The 20024-nt window shown below is 41.3% G+C and overlaps 1 protein-coding gene across 2 annotated transcripts; it reads right to left on the reverse strand.

Moving 5' to 3' along the window:
* Positions 1-401: 401 nt before the first annotated feature.
* LOC145093235 (upstream activation factor subunit UAF30-like) lies at positions 402-3150 on the reverse strand. 2 transcript variants are annotated; one of them, XM_079031313.1, is made up of 6 exons: positions 2767-3150; positions 2141-2255; positions 1866-2037; positions 1563-1616; positions 1287-1474; positions 402-699 (listed from the first exon to the last, which is right to left on the reverse strand). In XM_079031313.1, exons 1-6 carry the CDS (start codon positions 3051-3053, stop codon positions 574-576), a joined length of 942 nt encoding a protein of 313 aa, XP_078887439.1. In that variant the 5' UTR covers positions 3054-3150; the 3' UTR covers positions 402-573. The 2 variants fall into 2 exon arrangements, with proteins under 2 accessions (XP_078887439.1, XP_078887438.1); XM_079031312.1 differs by having other exon boundaries at positions 1863-2037.
* Positions 3151-20024: the final 16874 nt, after the last annotated feature.

A 20024-nucleotide genomic window follows, 5' to 3' on the forward strand; every position in this document is an offset into this window, starting at 1 on the left:
GAAGAACACTCACATATATAAAAAGGAATCTCGCGGTATATAAAAATAATTTACTGTTGAAAAGAAAAGAAAATAAAAAAATAGCTATCTTGTGCAATTTCTTATATGAAAGCAGCTAATTTTGTCATTTTCTTTTTCTTGCAAATTTAATACAAAAACCTTATCTCACTTTCTTTACCAAATTGTTCTTTCTCTATCAACTATAAATACATCCATATATGGGCTATCAGATATGAAATATCCCATTACGCTCATTAAATATATAAAAAATAAAAACAGTTCATCTCATCAAACACGACATTCTACGGATCATAACAATGTAAATGTCGAGATTCCTCAAGGGTATAAAAGTAAAACCAACACATTAACAGCAACGTGTCCAAACAATATACTAAAAAAAAGACGCAAAAACCAACGTTTTATAAATAATAACTTTTGGTTTTTGACAATTTTGGTCCTAGAGTGTTAACAAGATACATTTCATGTCATAACGTAACAACATTAAATTAGACAAGAAAAATCCAAGCAAAATTTCCAAAAATATTTCATGATCTAATAATAAGTAAAAGCAAATCACCTCTCGCCCTTGATGAAATGAGTAGCTAAAAGTTTAGAAACCCCAAATCCAATGAAAGTGTCAACATCAAAAAGCTCTTTCAAATTCTCATCACATAAGATTCTTCTCTTGTCCGATGGATCCTTCAACAACAACCACAAGATTGAGGGCATTATTGGAAAAAAAAAGATTATACTTATGAATTATTTTACTATACCCATTAACCACTTATAATTATTTTCTATAATGATCAATACGTTACACATTTTCACCATTTAAACAAACCACTTTTCAATGGAAAATAGGAAAACACATAAAAGCCCAAAATAAAATAGACAGTTTAATAGTTGTTGATTAAGTCAGATCTGACTGAGTCAGCCCCAGCCTCTTACAGTCCCGGTCTCTTATAGACCCAGTAAGAGGCTGAGAGGCATATCCTAGGCTTCTAATTATATTATCAAACAGTCTGAATTTGACCGAGTCAGACCGAAATTTGACTGAGTCAGACTCAGCCTCTTACCACTTACCAGACCCAATAAGAGACATATCAAACAATTTCACCATTTTTTTATTTAGCCATTGAACTTTTTTTTTTAAAAAAAAAAAAAAATTGGTAAGACTATTATAATAATAGTTTAATGGCTAATGTACCTTATGCTTTTCTATATTTTTATTTTTTTTCAGCCTTAAATCATGTAAAATAATATAGTCTATAATAAAATATTAATACCTGAAGGTTATTTTTTTTAATGTAGTCCCAAATTCTTTTAACAACATCAGAACGTGACAATGCGTTTTCTCCTGTTCCAAGAAATTTGACTAAAGCTTCTGAAAGTGGAATTGGAGCAAGAATACCAGAATTACCCCCACCCCCACTACCCTTTTGCTTCTTCTCCTTTCTTTTCGGCTCCTCTGTATCTGTTAATTAAATCACAACTTAAAATACGTAACTAGAAAAAAGAAAAATGAAAATATATGTTATAAAAAACATGTACAATGTTCCCACCTTCTTCTCTTTCTTTCTTTTTTGGTTTTTCCTTCGGTGTTGAACTCACTGAAGCTGCAAGTTTTTTTTAAAAAAAAAATCGTCATATTTTCAAATACAAAGCTATTTTCATTTTTCACTGATATAAAAAAAAATTAAATAAATAAATATCAGAAAGTAGAATGTTATGTTATAATCAGATAGATTTTTCAAAGTATAGTAGAAGAATATTATAGATGAATTCATAAAACTATCTAAAAATCAAAGTCAAATAATACATATAAAAGAAAGAAAGTAAAAAAGAAATAAAGAAATTAATACCACCATCAGAATTTAAAGGCCATATATGCTTTGCAAGAGCCTTATTCATCTGAAACATGTCAATTGTATCCACTTCAAAAAGCTCACGTAATGCTTCATCACATCGTATGTTTTTTCTATTTGCAGGATCTTGCAAATCATGTTCTCTAATGTAACCCCACATTTGTTTAACAACCTACAATCAACAAATACAAATTTAATTTCGTTCATTTGTTTATCATCATTTAAAAAATCCAATAATAAGAAAAAATAAATAAAAATTGAAAGTATATTACTACCTCTGTTCGAGCTAATTCAGGAACTCCTATAAATTTTTGAAGCTGTGGAGAAAGAGTACATAACTTGGTAAATCCACCTCCTTTTTTCTTAACCTCTGTGTTCTCCTTTTTTGACCTGAATCAAGGTTTTCCCCATCAAGTTCTCAACTTTTTTATAGATTCGATAAGTAACACATTGAATTCATATGCTAATTGATTAAGGGTATACAAATTAGCAACGATGAAGAAAGATATTCAGTTGGGTGTCTAACAAAATCATGAAGAAAGATAACAAATTCGTAATCATAACTCCAATCTACAATCATATAATTTTGGGGGAAATAGCCCAATACCTATTATCCCCTTTCTTCGAAATTAATTTCTAATCCAATTACATCAAAAGCGAATCGACCTGATAAAACAACAGCTAGTACACTGTAATAAAAGTAACGAATTTTCGACTAATTTCTCCTGTGTCTCCATGAATCAGCTATATTAAAAGAGCTGCATTGTAAATTGTGATTTCTTGGTGTTAAGCCTAGTTCGAATTTCTTTCATGACGAGGATTCTATATGTAGTTTGGAAGCGTAGGGTAACAAATTCGAAATTGATTATAGTAGAATTGGGAACAAAGATTAAGAACTAACCCTTTTTTTCTGCTACCACCATTCTTGCCAGTGCTGGGTTCTTCATCTTCTGTTTCTTCAACTTCGACTTGTTCTTCCTCGTCGTTACCTTCTTTATCTTCTTCGTTCTGTTCTTGACTTTCGAGATAAAGATCAACTTGTTCTCGAATAAACGCCTTTTTATCCCTTAAATCGATTCCAAAATCTTGCTCTAGCTGCCGGCGTACGCTAGCTGTTGTGGTGGTGTTGAGATCAGACGTGCTTAAGAACTCCCGTAGCCGATTGACGAGCTCCGAGTCCGATACCATTCTTCGCCGGCGGCGCAAATTGAAACTCCGTTGGCGGTGGTGTGATTGTAACGTGGCCTGAAAAGAAAGGGATTTTCCGAGGGGAGAGAATTAGGTACAAGTGGTTGTAGACTACGTAAAAACAATATTTTCAGTCTAACCCCTCTACTTTCGTTAATATCAGTTTTATCATCAAAGTATAACTTCATCTTCACGGCTGGTCACTTAACTACTCAAGTGGGATTAAGTTTGACAAAATAATTTAAGGATATTTATAAAAAAGAGTTTTGATTTTTTTATCACCGAAGTCTTAATTATGTATCGATTTAGCCACTTAAGTTCTGATGATGTTCAACTGGCCCTTGAAGTCTGGATATTTTGTTGTTTAGCCCTTTACGACCTTCAACCCTAGTCCCTTGTTGCCATGGATCCTATGTAGCTTGGTGGGTTTACATGTAAATGGATTTTAAATGGTAACTAATTGAAAGAGGATGGTCTAACGGCGTCATTTTGAACATTGGAAACCAACGACCCATGTCTAATCACCCTTATGGCCATTATAGACATACCACTACATTTTCAGACATTCCCACTTACTGAAACCTTAAAAATTAAGCATTTTTTGAGTGATAAACACTAAATAAAATGGAAATAATGACTTTACCGTTGATATTTTCTACCAGGTATGCTTGTACCCAATCCTTTGAGGTACGAAGATGGAACGAGTGAAAAAGTACCAAAATTCGGCTATGATTCAGTCACCTTTGAGTCTTCCAAGCAAGGACTAACATATGTGATTCTGTCTACTATCTTCTTCGTTATGAAACATTAACACAAGGGTTAAAAAACTTCAAGATGACACACACTACATCTTATTCCTTGAATTTAGTTGTACAACTGGTGATCCTTTACAAGTTTACATTGATCAGTATAATGAACACTTATTTGACTGGATAAGAGATTAAGTGATACGAGAAGCAGAAGAAATCCTAATCTCATCTAATGAAGAGTCCGATGAAGACAATTACCTGTCATGTAAAGACATTCCCTAATTTCACATCCCTAAAGATGAGGTCAAACCCACTTTAACTAACACTCTAAATGATAAATTATTAAGTAAACTGGTTATCAATAAAGAACTAAAGGTGGAAATTGATAAATCCAAAAACGTGAGTCCCATTCGAGCTAATGTGATCCCTTATTTCCCAATCTATGATCCTACCCATCATTGGAAGTTACATATAACATGTGTTGGGTATGTCTTTTAAATCACCAAAGCAACTGAATCTAATGTTCAAAACAATTTTGTAGCTAATGGTTATAGTATGTGCTAGCAAAACGATAGGTTCATTTTATTTACTTATTTTTATAGTTTATTTTAACATATTTCATTTCAATTTTAATTAATCATCATGCATATTTTTTTTCTTGTTTCTTATCTATATCAGAAACTTTCTAGTCTTTGTATATAATTTCAGATTTTTAGAACACTAGCATGGAGCGCAGATGATCGGGGATTATGAGAATCAAATAGACTTGAAGATTGAGGAATCTTGTGCTTGGTGACTTTTGGAGATGATACAAAATAAGCAAGTTGGTGAATGGAAGATTGAAGAAAATATAGGCCTTGGACTTAAAGAAGATGGAAGCAACAATTGAGTCTATGGTTTGATTGATCAAGTGAGTATTCGATCTATGGATTATTAAAATGATTAAATGCGCTTTTACATGCATCACTAAACTCGAATTCAACCTCTTTTTGTATAAGTTGGCACATTGGCACCATGATTTTGGAAAAGTCTTTGATGAAACGCCGATAGAAACCTGCATTGCCAAGAAGAGAATGCACTTCTGAACATTTGTCGAGTATGGTAAACTCTTAGTGACATCAATCTTGACCTTTTCAACTTCCAAGCCTTTTGTGACACTACATGTCCAAGTATCAAGCCCTTGTCAACCATTAAATGACATTTTTCATAATTAAGGACTAGGTTTGTGTCAATGCACCTTTGTAAGATTTTGGTGAGATTTTGCAAACATTCATCAAAAGAATCTCCATATACTGTGAAATCATCCATGAAAACCTCTATGATATTTTCAACATATTCTGAAAATATACTCACCATGCATCTTTGAAAAGTTGTGAGTGCATTGCATAAACCAACGGGAATGCGTCTATACTCAAAGGTACGGAAGAGACATGTAAATATGGTTTTCTCTTGGTCTTCTATAACGCCCGTGTTTCTAGGCTAGGTATTAATGATGGTGTAATAGTCTAGGCTAACCTTTGTAACCTGTTTTGAAAAAATAGAAGTGTATTATTTGAGTATTGTGTGTTTTGTGCTTAATTATGTGTCTTAATTTAATTAAGGTTAAGAATAAGCGTCAAAATGATTTCTTAGATAAGCTCGATATCTATGAAAGATGTGATAGTGGTCATGACGAGGTTTCCGAATATATAAAGAATGCCGAAATCCGAGTTATAACGAAGAAGTTATGACCTGTCGAAGTTTCGTGACAGAACCGGCACGACGCCGAGTGACGTAAAATATGAATTTAAGGTAGAGCGATATCTAGCCTTAGTGATCTAAACATAAGTCGTAGAGTTCGTTAAACCGAGAGCGTGCATAAAAATAATGCCCAAATCTAACTTCATACGAGGAAGTCATGATATTTCTAAGTTTCAGCTTAGCAGTATGCAGCCCGAAACTCGAATTTGAGATCGAGTGGTTTCTAGCTGAAACAATCTAAACGATAATCGAAGATCTCGTCGATGGTAGTCCAACAGTAAAAATACAGACGAAAATGGATGTCAGATAAAGAAGATATGAATTTCTAACCAAGTTTTCTTGTCCCGGCCTACTAAAAATAATATAATAAAAATATAATAAAAATAAATTCAAAATTAGCCGACGGAGTCTAAATGAGAGTTGTAGAGCATAATCTCACCTACGCGTGCATATAAAGAGCGTCGAAAACAGAGCTCGTATGCGTAAGATATGAATTTCTGAAGTTCGGGGCACGAAATCCGATCCTGTGCCAGAACTCACGACGTGAGCTCTGAAAAACATCACCAAGACTCTGTCAGACCCCACTTGTGACGAGGCATGCAGTGACGATCAAGCCTCACAACGTGAGTACAGAAAAATCACCCTATAAATAGAAATTGAGGGTTAGCCGATTTTGGTTGCTCCTTCTCATCTCTCTCACTCCCGATACCCTCTCTAAGCCCTATTTTAACCCCCCGAAGCCTCGGTATCATCCTGAGACCCGAAGCAAGTCCCGAAGCCCGAAGATCTCGAAGATCCTGAGAAGAAAAGATTTTATGCGCCGAAGCTCTACCTGCGAGAAGCCCGGTGTGTGAAGATCTTCTAGTTTCACCGAAGAAATACTACTTCTACAAGCAGTAGTGTTGTCCAATTATCTTCTAATCAAGTAAGTGCATAGTTCCTTTCAAATACATGATTTTTATACAAGTATCGATTGAACGTATTAAGTATATGATTTATGTGAGTGTATATTCCCTTTCTTTTAACACATAGATATGAAGTATGTACTTTAGAATACGTGTTACGTGTGTATATATGTTATCTGTTTATTTGGGATGAGTATCTTATCAGTTTTAAGTTGCATATGAATGCATATGTATGTTATTATCTACAAAAGTGTTGGGTAGAACTTGGATAGATAGTTGATGTGTGATAAATTGATGAGAGGCCTCGATGTGATTATGATCTAGTCATTCAGCAGAATATGGATGACGACCACAGACTCTTTCTAGACTGTCATGTGGAATGCTGGCAGGCTCATAACATGTAGGTGTTGATGAACTTGGGTATTCATTTAATGTAGTCTATCCCCCTCATGGTTGCCTTAGGACATTCATTGCTGAGGAAACCCCTTTGCAGTGTTGTCCGTCCCGATAAAAATCCTAGATTAGGTCCCTTGTGATAGTTGTTGTTTTAGGGACGTAAAGTGAGGATAACGGGAATGGGTAATCGGGTTATTGTTGGTTGGTGAAATTAAATATAATTATTTATTGTGGGTTGAAAACCCTATACGCTCACCAGGCTCCCAAGCCTGACCCACTCAGTTTCTTTGTATTACAGGTAGTGGCGCGAGAGCATAAGTTGGGGAACTTGTGAAGATATTTTTGTTATAGACCAGTAGTTGTATATAACTATGTAAGGTCTATGTTTTATTGTTTGTGCTTTTGTGTCTGTATCGGAACATGACATCCCGAGTTTTGATATATAATGAAAATACATTTCTTTAAGAAATGCTTTGATAATCTTTATTTTATCATGTATTGTTTTGGGGACAAATTCCGCAACTCTTTTAAATCAATGGATTTACTTTGAAATTATTTTAAAAGCATAAATGAATCCGGTCTTTTCTGGCCTTGATTTTGGGGATGTCACAGTTGGTATCAAAGCATTAGTTTAAGCGAACTAGGAATTTGTAGGATTTCTAGACTTAAACTTAGAATGCTAAGTGAAGATTGTGAGATGTGTGTCTGTTATATTTTAGACACGAGCACTAGTTTATTTTAGGAAAGTTGCCTAAAATGCTTTTATGTGCTAAATGTTATATGTTTGCCATATATGATATTATTTGTTCGGATCTATGGTTTGTTGCCAACCGGATCTGAAAGCTTATGTGTTTAGGATTCTAAGCGTATGATTACAGTATTAGAACTAGCATGTAAACCTTTCGGAGTGATAAGGTTGATTTAATTATCTATCGTGATTGAGGATCTAAATTCACCTTATTTGGTGTGTAGATCAAAAATGGTAAGAACCAGAAGTGGAGTTGGAAATGTGAACGAAGACAGGAATCAACCACCTGTGGTTGAGCAAGTACCTGTTGTAGCAGCAGCACCTGAGCCAATAACAATGGCTAGTGTACAATTGATGATTTCGACTATATTGGATTGCCAAATGGAAGAAACGAGGCGTCTGCTTTGACAGAATCGTGAAAAACTGTCAATTCACGTGGAAGAGCCCGAAGTTAATGGAGGGCAGTTTGAAGGAGAGAACTTTAGTGGGATAATTGGTCAAGACAACCCACTGATAGTTCGACAAAACAACCAAGATGGAGGAAATAATGGACTGGGATGCAAGTACAAGGAATTTTTGACTTGCAAACCATCGACCTTCACTGGAAAGGAGGACCCGATCGGAGTGATGGATTGGATCTCCGAAATGGAGTTAGCCTTCATGACTTGTGGCTGTAGAGGCAAGTTGTAGACCACGTTTGCAGTGTGTCAATTTAGGGGTGGAGCCGTTCGCTGGTGGAACACTCTGGGGAAGACCCTAAGCCCTAATGAACCACTTCAATTGACATGGGAAGAGTTCTTGGTGCAGTTCAAGCGCAAGTTTTGCTCGCCCCAATATCTATTAGAGTCGAAGAACAAGTTTCTGACATTGACAAAGGGCAACATGTCAGTTGATGAATATACAAACGCCTTCACATACAAGATGGAGTTTGCTTTGCGCATCGTCCCAGATGAGTTTACAAAAGTGGACCGGTACGCAAAGGGACTCCCATGGGAGTATGAGGTGCCAGTACGTCAGGCACATACTCTAGAGGCAGCTATCTGGGCTGCTAAGTCTGTTGAGAACATGATCAAGGGGAGAGCCGCCAACAAAGTTGAAGTTGGTGAAAAGAGAAAGTTTGAAGGAACTTCAGGGTCCAGCAAGAAAAACAAATCTTCGAAGTCTAATTCGAAGAAGTTTGGAGGCAAATCGAAATGGTGTGAGAAGTGCAAGAAAAAGCACTCTGGGAAATGTAGCGATGATGTGACCTGCTACAAGTGTGGAAAGACGGGGTATTACGCCAATGAGTGTCCATCCAACAAGAGAGTGTGCTTTGGATGTAATGAAGAGGGGCACATTTTGAAAGACTGTCCGAGAAAGAAGGAGGTAGCAAAACCCAATATTCCCCTAAAGTCGAAGGCGAGAGCATTCTAGATGACACTAGAAGCTGCGAAAGATGAAGTTGATGTTGCTTCAGGTACCTTTCTCGTAAACGAATTGCCTGCCCAAATTTTGTTTGATTTTGGAGCCAATTACTCCTTTATATCGCATGAATTTGGTAGAAAACTAGCTTTGCCTATTGATAGACTAGATAGTGCTTTATTAGCCGAAGTTGCTAGTGACAAGTTTATACCTGTTAGCCATCGTATGAAAAACATCTTAATTGACTTGAATGGGAATAAGTTTCACGAGGAATTATTGCCTATTGAGCTAAATGGTTTCGACATCGTGTTGGGGATGGATTGGATTAGCGCCAACGACGCCGAGACATTATGCAAGAAGAAGAAAGTCAAAGTAAACCCGCTTGGGAAAGAGTCGTTTCTGGTGTATGGAGATAAACGCAGGGTAAATTCTGGAATCATTTCATTGATGAAAGCCAGAAAGTGTTTGGCCAAAGGATGTATATCGTATCTAGCATTCGTAATTGATGCTAAGAAGGAGAAGAAGGAGGTGTAGAGCATTCCGGTGGTGTGTGATTATCCGGAAGTGTTTCCCGAAGATCTTCCTAGATTACCACCTGATAGACAAGTGGAGTTCAGAATAGACTTGTTACCAGGGACGACGCCTATAGCAAAAGCACCTTACCGATTAGCACCATCGGAGATGAAGGAGCTGATGATGCAACTTCAGGATTTATTGGACAAAGGTTTCATAAGACCTAGTTCATCACACTAGGGAGCTCCGGTGTTATTCGTGAAGAAGAAAGATGGAAGTATGAGAATGTGAATTGATTATAGAGAGCTGAACAAGGCAACATTAAAGAATAGATATCCGTTGCCAAGGATTGATGACCTGTTCGATCAACTACAAGGTTCAAGTTATTTTTCAAAGATCGACCCGAGGTCGGGATATCATCAGCTGAAAGTAAGAGAGCGGGATGTAGAGAAGACTGCATTCAGAACACGATATGGACATTACGAGTTATTAGTTATGTCGTTTGGACTAACCAATGCTCCAGTAGCATTCATGGATTTAATGAATAGGGTTTGTAATCTGTTCCTTGATAAATTTGTGATAGTGTTCATAGATGACATTCTGATTTACTCAAAAATCCAAGAGGAGCATGGAAGGCACTTCCGAGAAGTGCTAGAAGTCTTGAAGAAGGAGAAGTTGTATGCTAAGTTCTCCAAATGTGATTTTTGGATTCGAGAAGTCCAATTCTTGGGTTACGTGGTCAACCAAGAAGGGATAATGGTTGATCCAGCAAAGATTGAAGCTGTGATGAAGTGGGAACAACTGAAAAGTCCCACGGAGATCTGAAGCTTTCTAGGATTAGCCGGATATTACCGAAGGTTTATCCAAGGCTTTTCTTCAATCGCTACTCCATTAACAGCTTTGAACTACAAAGGAGCGACTTATGCTTGGAGTGATAAGTACAAAGAAGCATTTAAGTTTCTAAAGAAGAAGGTATGTGAAACACCGATTCTTTCTCTACCCGATGGAGTTGAAGACTTCGTTGTCTATAGCGATGCGTCTGGGGTTGGGTTGGGTTGTGTTTTGATCTAAAGAGAAAAGGTGATAACATATGCGTCTCGACAGCTGAAAGAGCATGAAAAGAACTACCCCACTCACGATTTGGAGCTCGCAGCAGTGGTTTTCGCTCTAAAGATATGGAGGCATTACCTCTATGGCACGAAGTGCAAACTTTTCACTGATCATAAGAGTCTCCAATATCTCTTTAGTCAGAAAGAATTGAATATGAAGCAACGACGCTGGCTAGAATTACTTAAGGACTATGACTGTGTGATACTTTACCACCCAGGTAAAGCGAATGTTGTTGCTGATGCTCTCAGTCGGAAAGTCAATCTTGAAAGAAAAAGGCCAAGAGCATTGAGAATAGAAGTTGTCTCAACCATTGTGGAAAGTATAAAGAAAGCTCAAGAGGAAGCTTCTGAAAAGAATGTAACGCCCCGTTCCTAAGAGTACCTAATTGTGAGTCCCCGGGATTTAAGAGAAATGGTATTTTGATCATCTTGTGGGAAAAGTGGAATAATGAGGGCCAAGTATGAAATTTTGGGGACTCGCCGAGTACGCCCAACGTAAGCTGGGATTACGCTCAGCGTAAGGCGTAAGTGGACGCAGGTGCAAGGTTGAGTACGCCCATCGTACTAGAGGTACGCCCAGCGTACTCTCAGAGTTCTAAAACCCTAAAATTAGGGTCAGCCACTATATAAGGAACATGTTGGTGCATACCCTAGCCTCCATAAGCTCTCCTTTAACCTCAAAAACCCTAAGATAGTCGTCCCACCTCCTTGATTGGGTGTGTTTGGTCTTGGAAAGCTTGGATTAGCAAAGGAGAGCATAAATGAAGAAAGGAGAAGTTGTCAAAGAAGGAGAGAAACGGCTGGAGATTATAGCTCTGGGAAGACATCATCCTTTGGAGCCTATTTGAGGTATAAAGCTTCTTGCTTGACATTCATATTGTGTAGATCTATGTGTTGTGAAGCTTTGACACCATTCTTGTCCCCAAAGTCCTCATCTTGATGCATGCTTTGAGTTAGCCGAGATTATATGTCCTTTCAGACCTTTGGAGAGGTCTTGAGTGAGAAAAATGAGGTCCCAAGGGCTGTGGTTGTCCCATGTGTGAGATATGTGGGTCTTAATGGATTAAGACCTTGGATTAAGAGCTTTATGGACGTCCCAAGTGATAAAGTTTGAGACTTTATGAATCTTAGGCACATTTGGCCTAGGGATCTGAAGTTTGGGCTTAAGAGCTTAAGCCATTAAGAAGTTATGAGGACTTAATGAGTAGCGAAGTTACGCCCCGCGTAACATGTGAGTACGCCCCGCATAGCGAGTCAGTGCCCCGATCCCCTGTTGCGAATCGGCGTGTACGCCCAGCGTACCAAGGAAGGTACGCCCAGTGTACTCCCTCTGTTGGATTTTCATTTTGGGCCTTAGGGTTTGGGCTGTTATTTGGGCTGTTGGATTTTGGGCCGTGACTGGACATTATGGTTAGAGTATTGTGGGCTCATTGGTTGTTATGGATCATGAGTTTATGCCCATTTGGTGAGGTGGACCCAATTTAGTAAATTGGGCCAATAGTGGGCTTTGCTTCGGACTTTTGGACCTTGGGCCATTGGTGGGATTGGGAGCTTACCTAGTGTTGGGCCGGATTGAGTTAGGGGTAAAATGGTCAATTTACCCTTGGAAGAGTATTGTGCTTGGCCTAATATTTATTTGTGCTATGTTGGCTAGTTTGGGATTTTCGGTGAGTCGGTGATTCGAGAATCTGCTTCTTTAGTTCAGAATTTCGGCAGTGTGAGGTGAGTTATCCTCACTATATCAACAGGGTCTAAGGCACCAAGGCCGGCCCTTTATCGGAATCAGATCCGGGTATTTGTTGTTATGTTATTGCTTTGATATGTTTGCATCCTGGTAGCTAGGATGGTATATGTTAGAGACCTGGTTGAGGTCGGTATCCTGATATGTAGGGTGATGCTATGCTAGTGACCGGTTAGGTCAACATCCTAGTTAGGATGATGATATGTTGTGTGATCTGTTTGATCGGCTTATTAACTGTGAATTGTTGTATGATTTATGTTTATGTGCACATGGTTGTTTGGACTGGAGTTGGGTTGAGGCGGGTCATGCTTTGTGCTGTAGGCCAGGATACCCAGGGCGGACCGGTTGTCCCGAAGGCCCAGCGAGCGGTCCGGATAGGCTGTAGGCCCCAAGAGGGCGGACCAGACGTGCCGAGGCTCGGAGAGTGGACCATGCCGACTGAAGGCCCGGTGCGGGCGGACCAGTCATACTATAGACTCAAAGAGTGGACCAGGTGGATTGAAGGCCCGGTGTGGGTGTACCAATCACATTGCAGACTCGATGTATATGGCTAGACTCGGAGGGTGGACCAGGTGGACTGTTGGCCGGTGCGGCGGACCAGTCACACATTAGACCCGAAGTGCATGGCTGTTCTGTGATCGGATATGATATGGCATGTTATGCGTGTATGGTATATGTGGTTGGTATTTTGGGGATATCTCACTAAGCTTTTGGGCTTACAGTTGTGGTTTAATGTTTTTCAGGTTCTTCGGGAGACCGTTGCAAGGCGAACGCGTGATCGTACCGCTTCTCATGTTTATGTTGTGATGTGATTCTGGGAATACTCTAAATAAAAGGTATTGAAAACCTTTTTGTAATAATTTAATGAAATTGGGTTGTTTTTGAAAAGTTTAAATTGGTTGGAATTTTTCGGTCGTTACACGGAAGGAGGAACGTTTGGGAAAAACATTGGTGTTTGATACAAATGGTCATGGACTGAAGGTATTCCAAGATCGTATTTAGGTACCTAAGTCAGGAGGAATAAGAGATTTTCTGATAGAAGAAGCTCACAAAACCATGTACTCAATTCATCCTGGGATCACTAAAATGTATAGGGACTTGAAACCCTATTATTGGTGGCCGACGATGAAGCTTGATATTGCAAAGTACGTGGCGGAGTGTGTAACATGTGCGCGGGTCAAGGCACAGCATTAGAAACCATACGGGACTTTAGAACCTTTACATGTGCCTATGGGTGAATGGGAAGACATTGCTATGGATTTTGTCACTAAACTGCCCAGAACAAAGAACGGTCACGGCATGATTTGGGTGGTAGTTGATCGCTTCACTAAGAGTGCGCATTTCATAGTAGCCAATGAGAAATGGTCTATGGATAAGCTTGCGAATTCTTACGTGAAGGATATTGTGAGGCTTCACGGTGTGCCATTAACGATTGTATCAGATCGTGACAGCCGTTTCACCTCGCGATTTTGGAAAAGTCTTCAAGAGGAATTGGGTACCAAGTTGTGTTTGAGTACAACTTACCATCCACAGACTGATGGTCAGAGCGAGTGAATGATACGAACACTTGAAGATGTGGACGCGGTTGCAAGGCGACGGCGTGATCGTACCGCTCCTCATGTTTATGTTGTGATGTGATTCTAGGAATACTCTAAATAAATTGTATTGAAAACCTTTTTGTAATAATTTAATGAAATTGGGTTGTTTTTGAAAAGTTTAAATTGGTTGGAATTTTTCGGTCGTTACAAGTTGGTATCAGAGCCTTGGTTTGAGTGAATTAGAGGAACACTCGTGTAACTCCAGTCTCAAATCGAGGAGGGTTTTCAAAAGAGAATTTAAAATGGTTTTCAAAATGAGTAAAGGAGGACGCGGAGGTACGATCAGCCGGAGCCAGTAAGTAACCCCAAAATACCATACATGATATTTGTTTTGAGCATTGATAGAACATCATGCTAGTGCTAGGCTAGGGATCTTCAGGATTTCATGATAATGTTGCTTGATTTATGATGCCTGTTAGCCTAGGGTTTCCTTGTGGGAGTTTCCAGTGTTCCTCTAGTAGTGAGGGTTGAGCGCTTGTTTTGTATGTTTTCACTAGGGTGTTGTGGTAGTACTTCATACAAATATGGGTAGGTGTGGAAGGTAGTATGGGCCCTTACTACTGAAAGCACAGGACCCATACGTGTATCAGGGAAACCATGACCTCTAGGGTTGGATTTAGAGTTGGTTCCCGGGATAGTGGGAAGAATCTGAGATTTTGTGGTGTTTTTCAGTATGGAGATTCCGAGGCATGCTGGGAGTGGATCCGGGTCAGGATCGGGAGCAGGAGAGGGAGTTCCGGGTGGGTCAGCACCGCCCGAGGTTATTGGTCAGATGAGCACAGGCGAGTTGGACACTAGGATTTGTGAGATCCTGCATTATGAGGTTGCTGCGTTGTTCCGGGCTGAGTTGCCGGAACTGTTTGGGTCGATCAAGACCGCCATGGTCGAGTATTTTGATGAACGATATGCAGCTCTCACAGAGACGGCTGCCGCGGCGGCTACAGCGGCTGTAGCAGCGGCAGGGGGAGGAGCTAGCCGGGGTTTTCAGTATCGGGACTTCGATAATACGAAGCCTCCTACCTTTGATGGAGTTCAGGACCCGATTGTTGCTATGAGATGGTTATCGGACGTGGAGGGGTGTTTCTTCACGTGTTCGTGCCCTGCTGATCAGAGGGTGAGGTGTGCTCTGAACTTGTTGAGGCTCGGGGCGAAGGATTGGTGGAGATTGACCACGGGGTCATATTCGGATGCGTAGAGGGCTGCGTTTTAATGGGATCAACTCAGAGAGATGTTCAACACTCGTTACGTTCCGCGGGTTGAGAGAGAGAGATTGGCTCAGGAGTTCCTTGAGCGGAAGCAAGGTTCGGAGTCGGTGACTGAGATCACCAGGATGTTCACTGAGAGGGCGATGTTTTGCCCTGAGTTCGCTTCGGAGTAGGCTCAGATGTCCCGATATCTGAGTATGCTCAAGAGAGATATCAGACAGTTTGTGTCTACGCAGAGGTGCGAGACTTTGTTGGAGTTGCAGGAGGCCGCCAGGCGGCGTGAGTTAGAGATTGAGTTGCAGTTGCGTGCGCTGAGGCAGGCTCCGGTGCAGTCGCAGTCGGCGCCAAAATGGTCCAAGACCGTTGATTCTAGGGTGGGAGATCAGAGCAGCCACGCTTGTGGGAAGTGTGGGTGGGGTCACATCGAAGTTTGTAGGTCCGATGGTGCATGCCGCAAGTGCGGAAAGGAGGGGCACTATGCGAGGGATTATCGACAGTCAACGCCAGTTCGGGATTTGAGGATTTGTTATCATTGTCATCAGGTTGGGCACTTGAGGGTCAACTGTCCATATCTTGCTGCAGGACCGGTGCAGGCTCCAGCACCGGCCACTTTGAGGATCACGAGTGGAGGTCAGGATGGAGCGGAGCCCCCAAGGGCTCATGGTCGTGCTTTTCAGCTTGCAGCAGAGGAGGTCAGAGCAGTGCCGGATGCAGCTGCGAGTATGTTTCTTTCTTGATGTCTTGTTTATCTTGTAATTATTGTGGAGTATTGTTTATTTGCTAGTCTCATTGTGTGGTTTTCGGTGTGGTATTCGTTGTTCTTTGAGGGTTATGGTTTGGTTATGGGTTAGTGTTGGGAATTTCGTTGGTTATCATTCATGGGGGTTATTAGTGGAAATCTTGCGTCTGGTTTGAAGGTTGGGTAGCATCTGCTTTCTGAGGAGTGGTTAGCCGCAGATTGAGTTTCTTTCGAGCTCGGGATGATCGGTGTTGATATGTGATTTTGTGAAGGTTGTTTGTGCTTGCGGGACGCAGTTCGCGTGTAAGTGTTTGTGTTGTGTAAGGTTGTTGAGGGAGGTCGGTGATGGTGACCGGTGATTGATAGTCAGTGCTATAAGTGGCAGAGAATTGGAAAATTCTACGGAAGATTGATGAGCATGTGAGGTTGTTAGCTGTTTGGGATTCAGCAATATTCTGTCAGCCAAGAGCGTAGGCTGGTATGAGTAAGTGGCAGGCATGCGGGGCGGGATACAGACCAATGGTACTTGATTGTGGAGGGCCTGGGATCAGGCCGGGATTGAGTTTGTATGATGGAGATAGAGTTCGGAACCCCTAGAGGGCTAGAACAGTATGCATGGGAGGAATTTCCCGGAGAGATAACTTGGAATGATGAATGCTAGTTGAGCGGTCCGGATAGACTGAAGGCCGGTAGGCGTACCAGTCAGACCGAAGACTCGGAGAACGGTCCAGCCAGACTGAAGGCCTTGGAGGGCGGCCCAGATTGACTGAAGCTTCTGAGAGTCGTCCAGATAGGTTGAAGGCCTGGTAAGGCGGTCCAGTCATGCTGAAGACTCTGCAGGTATTATTAGACTGGTTCGAGGAAATGGATTGAGTATGTTGCGATGTGTTAACATTAGAAGGTCTGGCCCCGGGGATTGATCTTGATTAGTGGAGATAGTGCATGGACTCGAGAGTCCTTGCGAGCAAATTCAGAGCATGTGTGTTGCATGGATAGCGGTTATGCTATAAGGGAGTGGTGTAGCATTGGGCGAGCACCATGGCACTTGTCACAGTGACAAGGCGGCCAAGTGGATTTCCTTGGTTAGGAAAGAGAGAGGAAGGTAGCTCCGAGAGGGAGTGTAAATTCACAGAAGTGAAAGCAGCAGTGCAAAGTTATGATTGGAGTGGTCCAATTATGGTCATTGAGCAGCGTGATTGCAGCAGTAGTATGGGATCACATCCGGTTTGGATGTCTGCTGAGGTCGCGGAAGGAATTCCGCGGGTGTAGAGCCAAGAGGCTCGGAAGGGATGCAGGGATGGAGTCTTGGACTCCCAGTTTGATTCTAATCGAGGAATTGTGTATGTAGTGGTGGTTCATCCTGGGGGATGTTTGGAGGTGTCGTCAGTGTGACGGGTTTTCCTAACCCGAGGGTGTTAGAGCTAGTGCAGCATGTGCATGCGATTGCAAGAAGAGAACTCATGGGAGTTGCTCTGAGGCTGAAGAATGTGTTATTTTGTCAGCATGGGATGGATAGAGTTGGAATCGGATCGGGAACCCGGTGGTTCAGGGTTATATCTAGCTCGTAAGAGCCAAGTGATTGTTGCGATCAGGATCAAGAAAAGTGCCATGGAGTGGTACTCGGTTGATAAGTGTAGAATCTGATAAGTGTGGTTATCAAAGGGTGAAGCCGGTGGCCGGCTTAAGGCGGTAGTTAGGACACCGCTAGAAAGGAGAAAGTGAGTTTCGGGTTTCGATGGATGCGTCTTGAGGAACCAGGTTGGGTTAACGCCAGGTGGTGCGTGGTGGGGGAAGTTCTGGAGTAAAGATGCCGAAGGCTTCGAGGGCGAAGCCTAATTTAAGTGGGGGAGAATTGTAACGCCCCGTTCCTAAGAGTACCTAATTGTGAGTCCCCGGGATTTAAGAGAAATGGTATTTTGATCATCTTGTGGGAAAAGTGGAATAATGAGGGCCAAGTATGAAATTTTGGGGACTCGCCGAGTACGCCCAACGTAAGCTGGGATTACGCTCAGCGTAAGGCGTAAGTGGACGCAGGTGCAAGGTTGAGTACGCCCAACGTACTAGAGGTACGCCCAGTGTACTCTCAGAGTTCTAAAACCCTAAAATTAGGGTCAGCCACTATATAAGGAACATGTTGGTGCATACCCTAGCCTCCATAAGCTCTCCCTTAACCTCAGAAACCCTAAGATAGTCGTCCCACCTCCTTGATTGGGTGTGTTTGGTCTTGGAAAGCTTGGATTAGCAAAGGAGAGCATAAAGGAAGAAAGGAGAAGTTGTCAAAGAAGGAGAGAAATGGCTGGAGCTTATAGCTCTGGGAAGACATCATCCTTTGGAGCCTATTTGAGGTATAAAGCTTCTTGCTTGACATTCATATTGTGTAGATCTATGTGTTGTGAAGCTTTGACACCATTCTTGTCCCAAAAGTCCTCATCTTGATGCATGCTTTGAGTTAGTCGAGATTATCTGTCCTTTCAGACCTTTGGAGAGGTCTTGAGTGAGAAAAATGAGGTCCCAAGGGCTGTGGTTGTCCTATGTGTGAGACATGTGGGTCTTAATGGATTAAGACCTTGGATTAAGAGCTTTATGGACGTCCCAAGTGATAAAGTTTGAGACTTTATGAATCTTAGGCACATTTGGCCTAGGGATCTGAAGTTTCGACTTAAGAGCTTAAGCCATTAAGAAGTTATGAGGACTTAATGAGTAGCGAAGTTACGCCCCGCGTAACACGTGAGTACGCCCCGCGTAGCGAGTCAGTGCCCCGATCCCCTGTTGCGAATCGGCTTGTACGCCCAGCGTACCAAGGAAGGTATGCCCAGCGTACTCCCTCTGTTGGATTTTCATTTTGGGCTGTTATTTGGGCTGTTGGATTTTGGGCCGTGACTGGACATTATGGTTAGAGTATTGTGGGCTCATTAGTTGTTATGGATCATGAGTTTAGGCCCATTTGGTGAGGTGGGCCCAATTTAGTAAATTGGGCCAATAGTGGGTGGTAGTTGATCGCTTCACTAAGAGTGCGCATTTCATAGTAGCCAATGAGAAACGGTCTATGGATAAGCTTGCGAATTCTTACATGAAGGATATTGTGAGGCTTCACGGTGTGCCATTAACGATTGTATCAGATCGTGACAGCCGTTTCACCTCGCGATTTTGGAAAATTCTACAAGAGGAATTGGGTACCAAGTTGTGTTTGAGTACAACTTACCATCCACAGACTGATGGTCAGAGCGAGTGAACGATACGAACACTTGAAGATATGCTGAGAGCATGTACCCTGGAATTTCAAGGTAACTGGGATGAACATTTACCTTTGGTAGAAATATCTCCTACAATAATAGTTTCCACTCGAGCATAAGAGATGGCACCTTATCAAGCTATGTACGGACAAAAATGTCGTACGCCATCTTGTTGGCTTGAGGCTGGGGAAAAGCAGTTTATTGGACCTGAGATAGTCCATCAAACTGCTGAAAAGTTGAAAATAATTAGGGAGAGAATGTTAGCAGCTTAGGAACATCAAAAGAGTTATGCTGACAAGAAAAGAAGACTGATGACTTTTGAAGTTGGGGATTCGGTTTTGCTTAAAGTCTCACCGTGGAAGGGACTTATAAGATTTGGTAAAAGGGGCAAATCAAGTCCAAGGTTTATTGGACCGTTTAAAGTTCTTCAGAGGATTGGGGACCAAGCTTACAAGCTCGAACGACCAGAAGAACTGAGTGGAATTCATAACACTTTTCATGTGTGTTATTTGAGGAAGTTCACAGGAGAAGTTCCCGACATGATTCCACTTTCAGAATTGAGAATTGATGAGAACAAGAGGTTAATTGAAGAACCAGAGGCAATAGTTGACCGAAAGACTAAGAAGTTTCTACGCAAGATGGTCGAGTTAGTGCTTGTCTGATGGAAACATACGAATGGGCCAAATCTCACCTGGAAGAAGGAGAGTGACATGATGAGTCGCTATCCGCATTTGTTTGTTGATGTGTGATTCTGGGGACGGAATCATCCTAAGGTGGAGAGAATTGTAACGCCCGTGTTTCTAGGCTAGGCATTAATGATGGTGTAATAGTCTAGGTTAACCTTTGTAACCCGTTTTGAAATAATAGAAATGTATTATTTGAGTATTGTGTGTT

Source organism: Lactuca serriola, chromosome 3 (genome assembly GCF_051521515.1).
Source record: "Lactuca serriola cultivar US96UC23 chromosome 3, Lser_US96UC23_V15, whole genome shotgun sequence".
NCBI classification, from domain to species: domain Eukaryota; kingdom Viridiplantae; phylum Streptophyta; class Magnoliopsida; order Asterales; family Asteraceae; genus Lactuca; species Lactuca serriola.

Bases quoted from the DNA above. Each gene is read 5' to 3' on its own strand.
- LOC145093235 (XM_079031312.1), bottom strand. From the start codon at position 3,053: ATGGTATCGGACTCGGAGCTCGTCAATCGGCTACGGGAGTTCTTAAGC. The intron at 2,038-2,140 runs GTAGTAATATAC...TGTTGATTGTAG, and splicing joins CTGAATTAGCTCGAACAGAG to GTTGTTAAACAAATGTGGGG. The intron at 1,617-1,862 runs GTATTAATTTCT...AAAAACTTGCAG, and splicing joins GCCTTTAAATTCTGATGGTG to CTTCAGTGAGTTCAACACCG.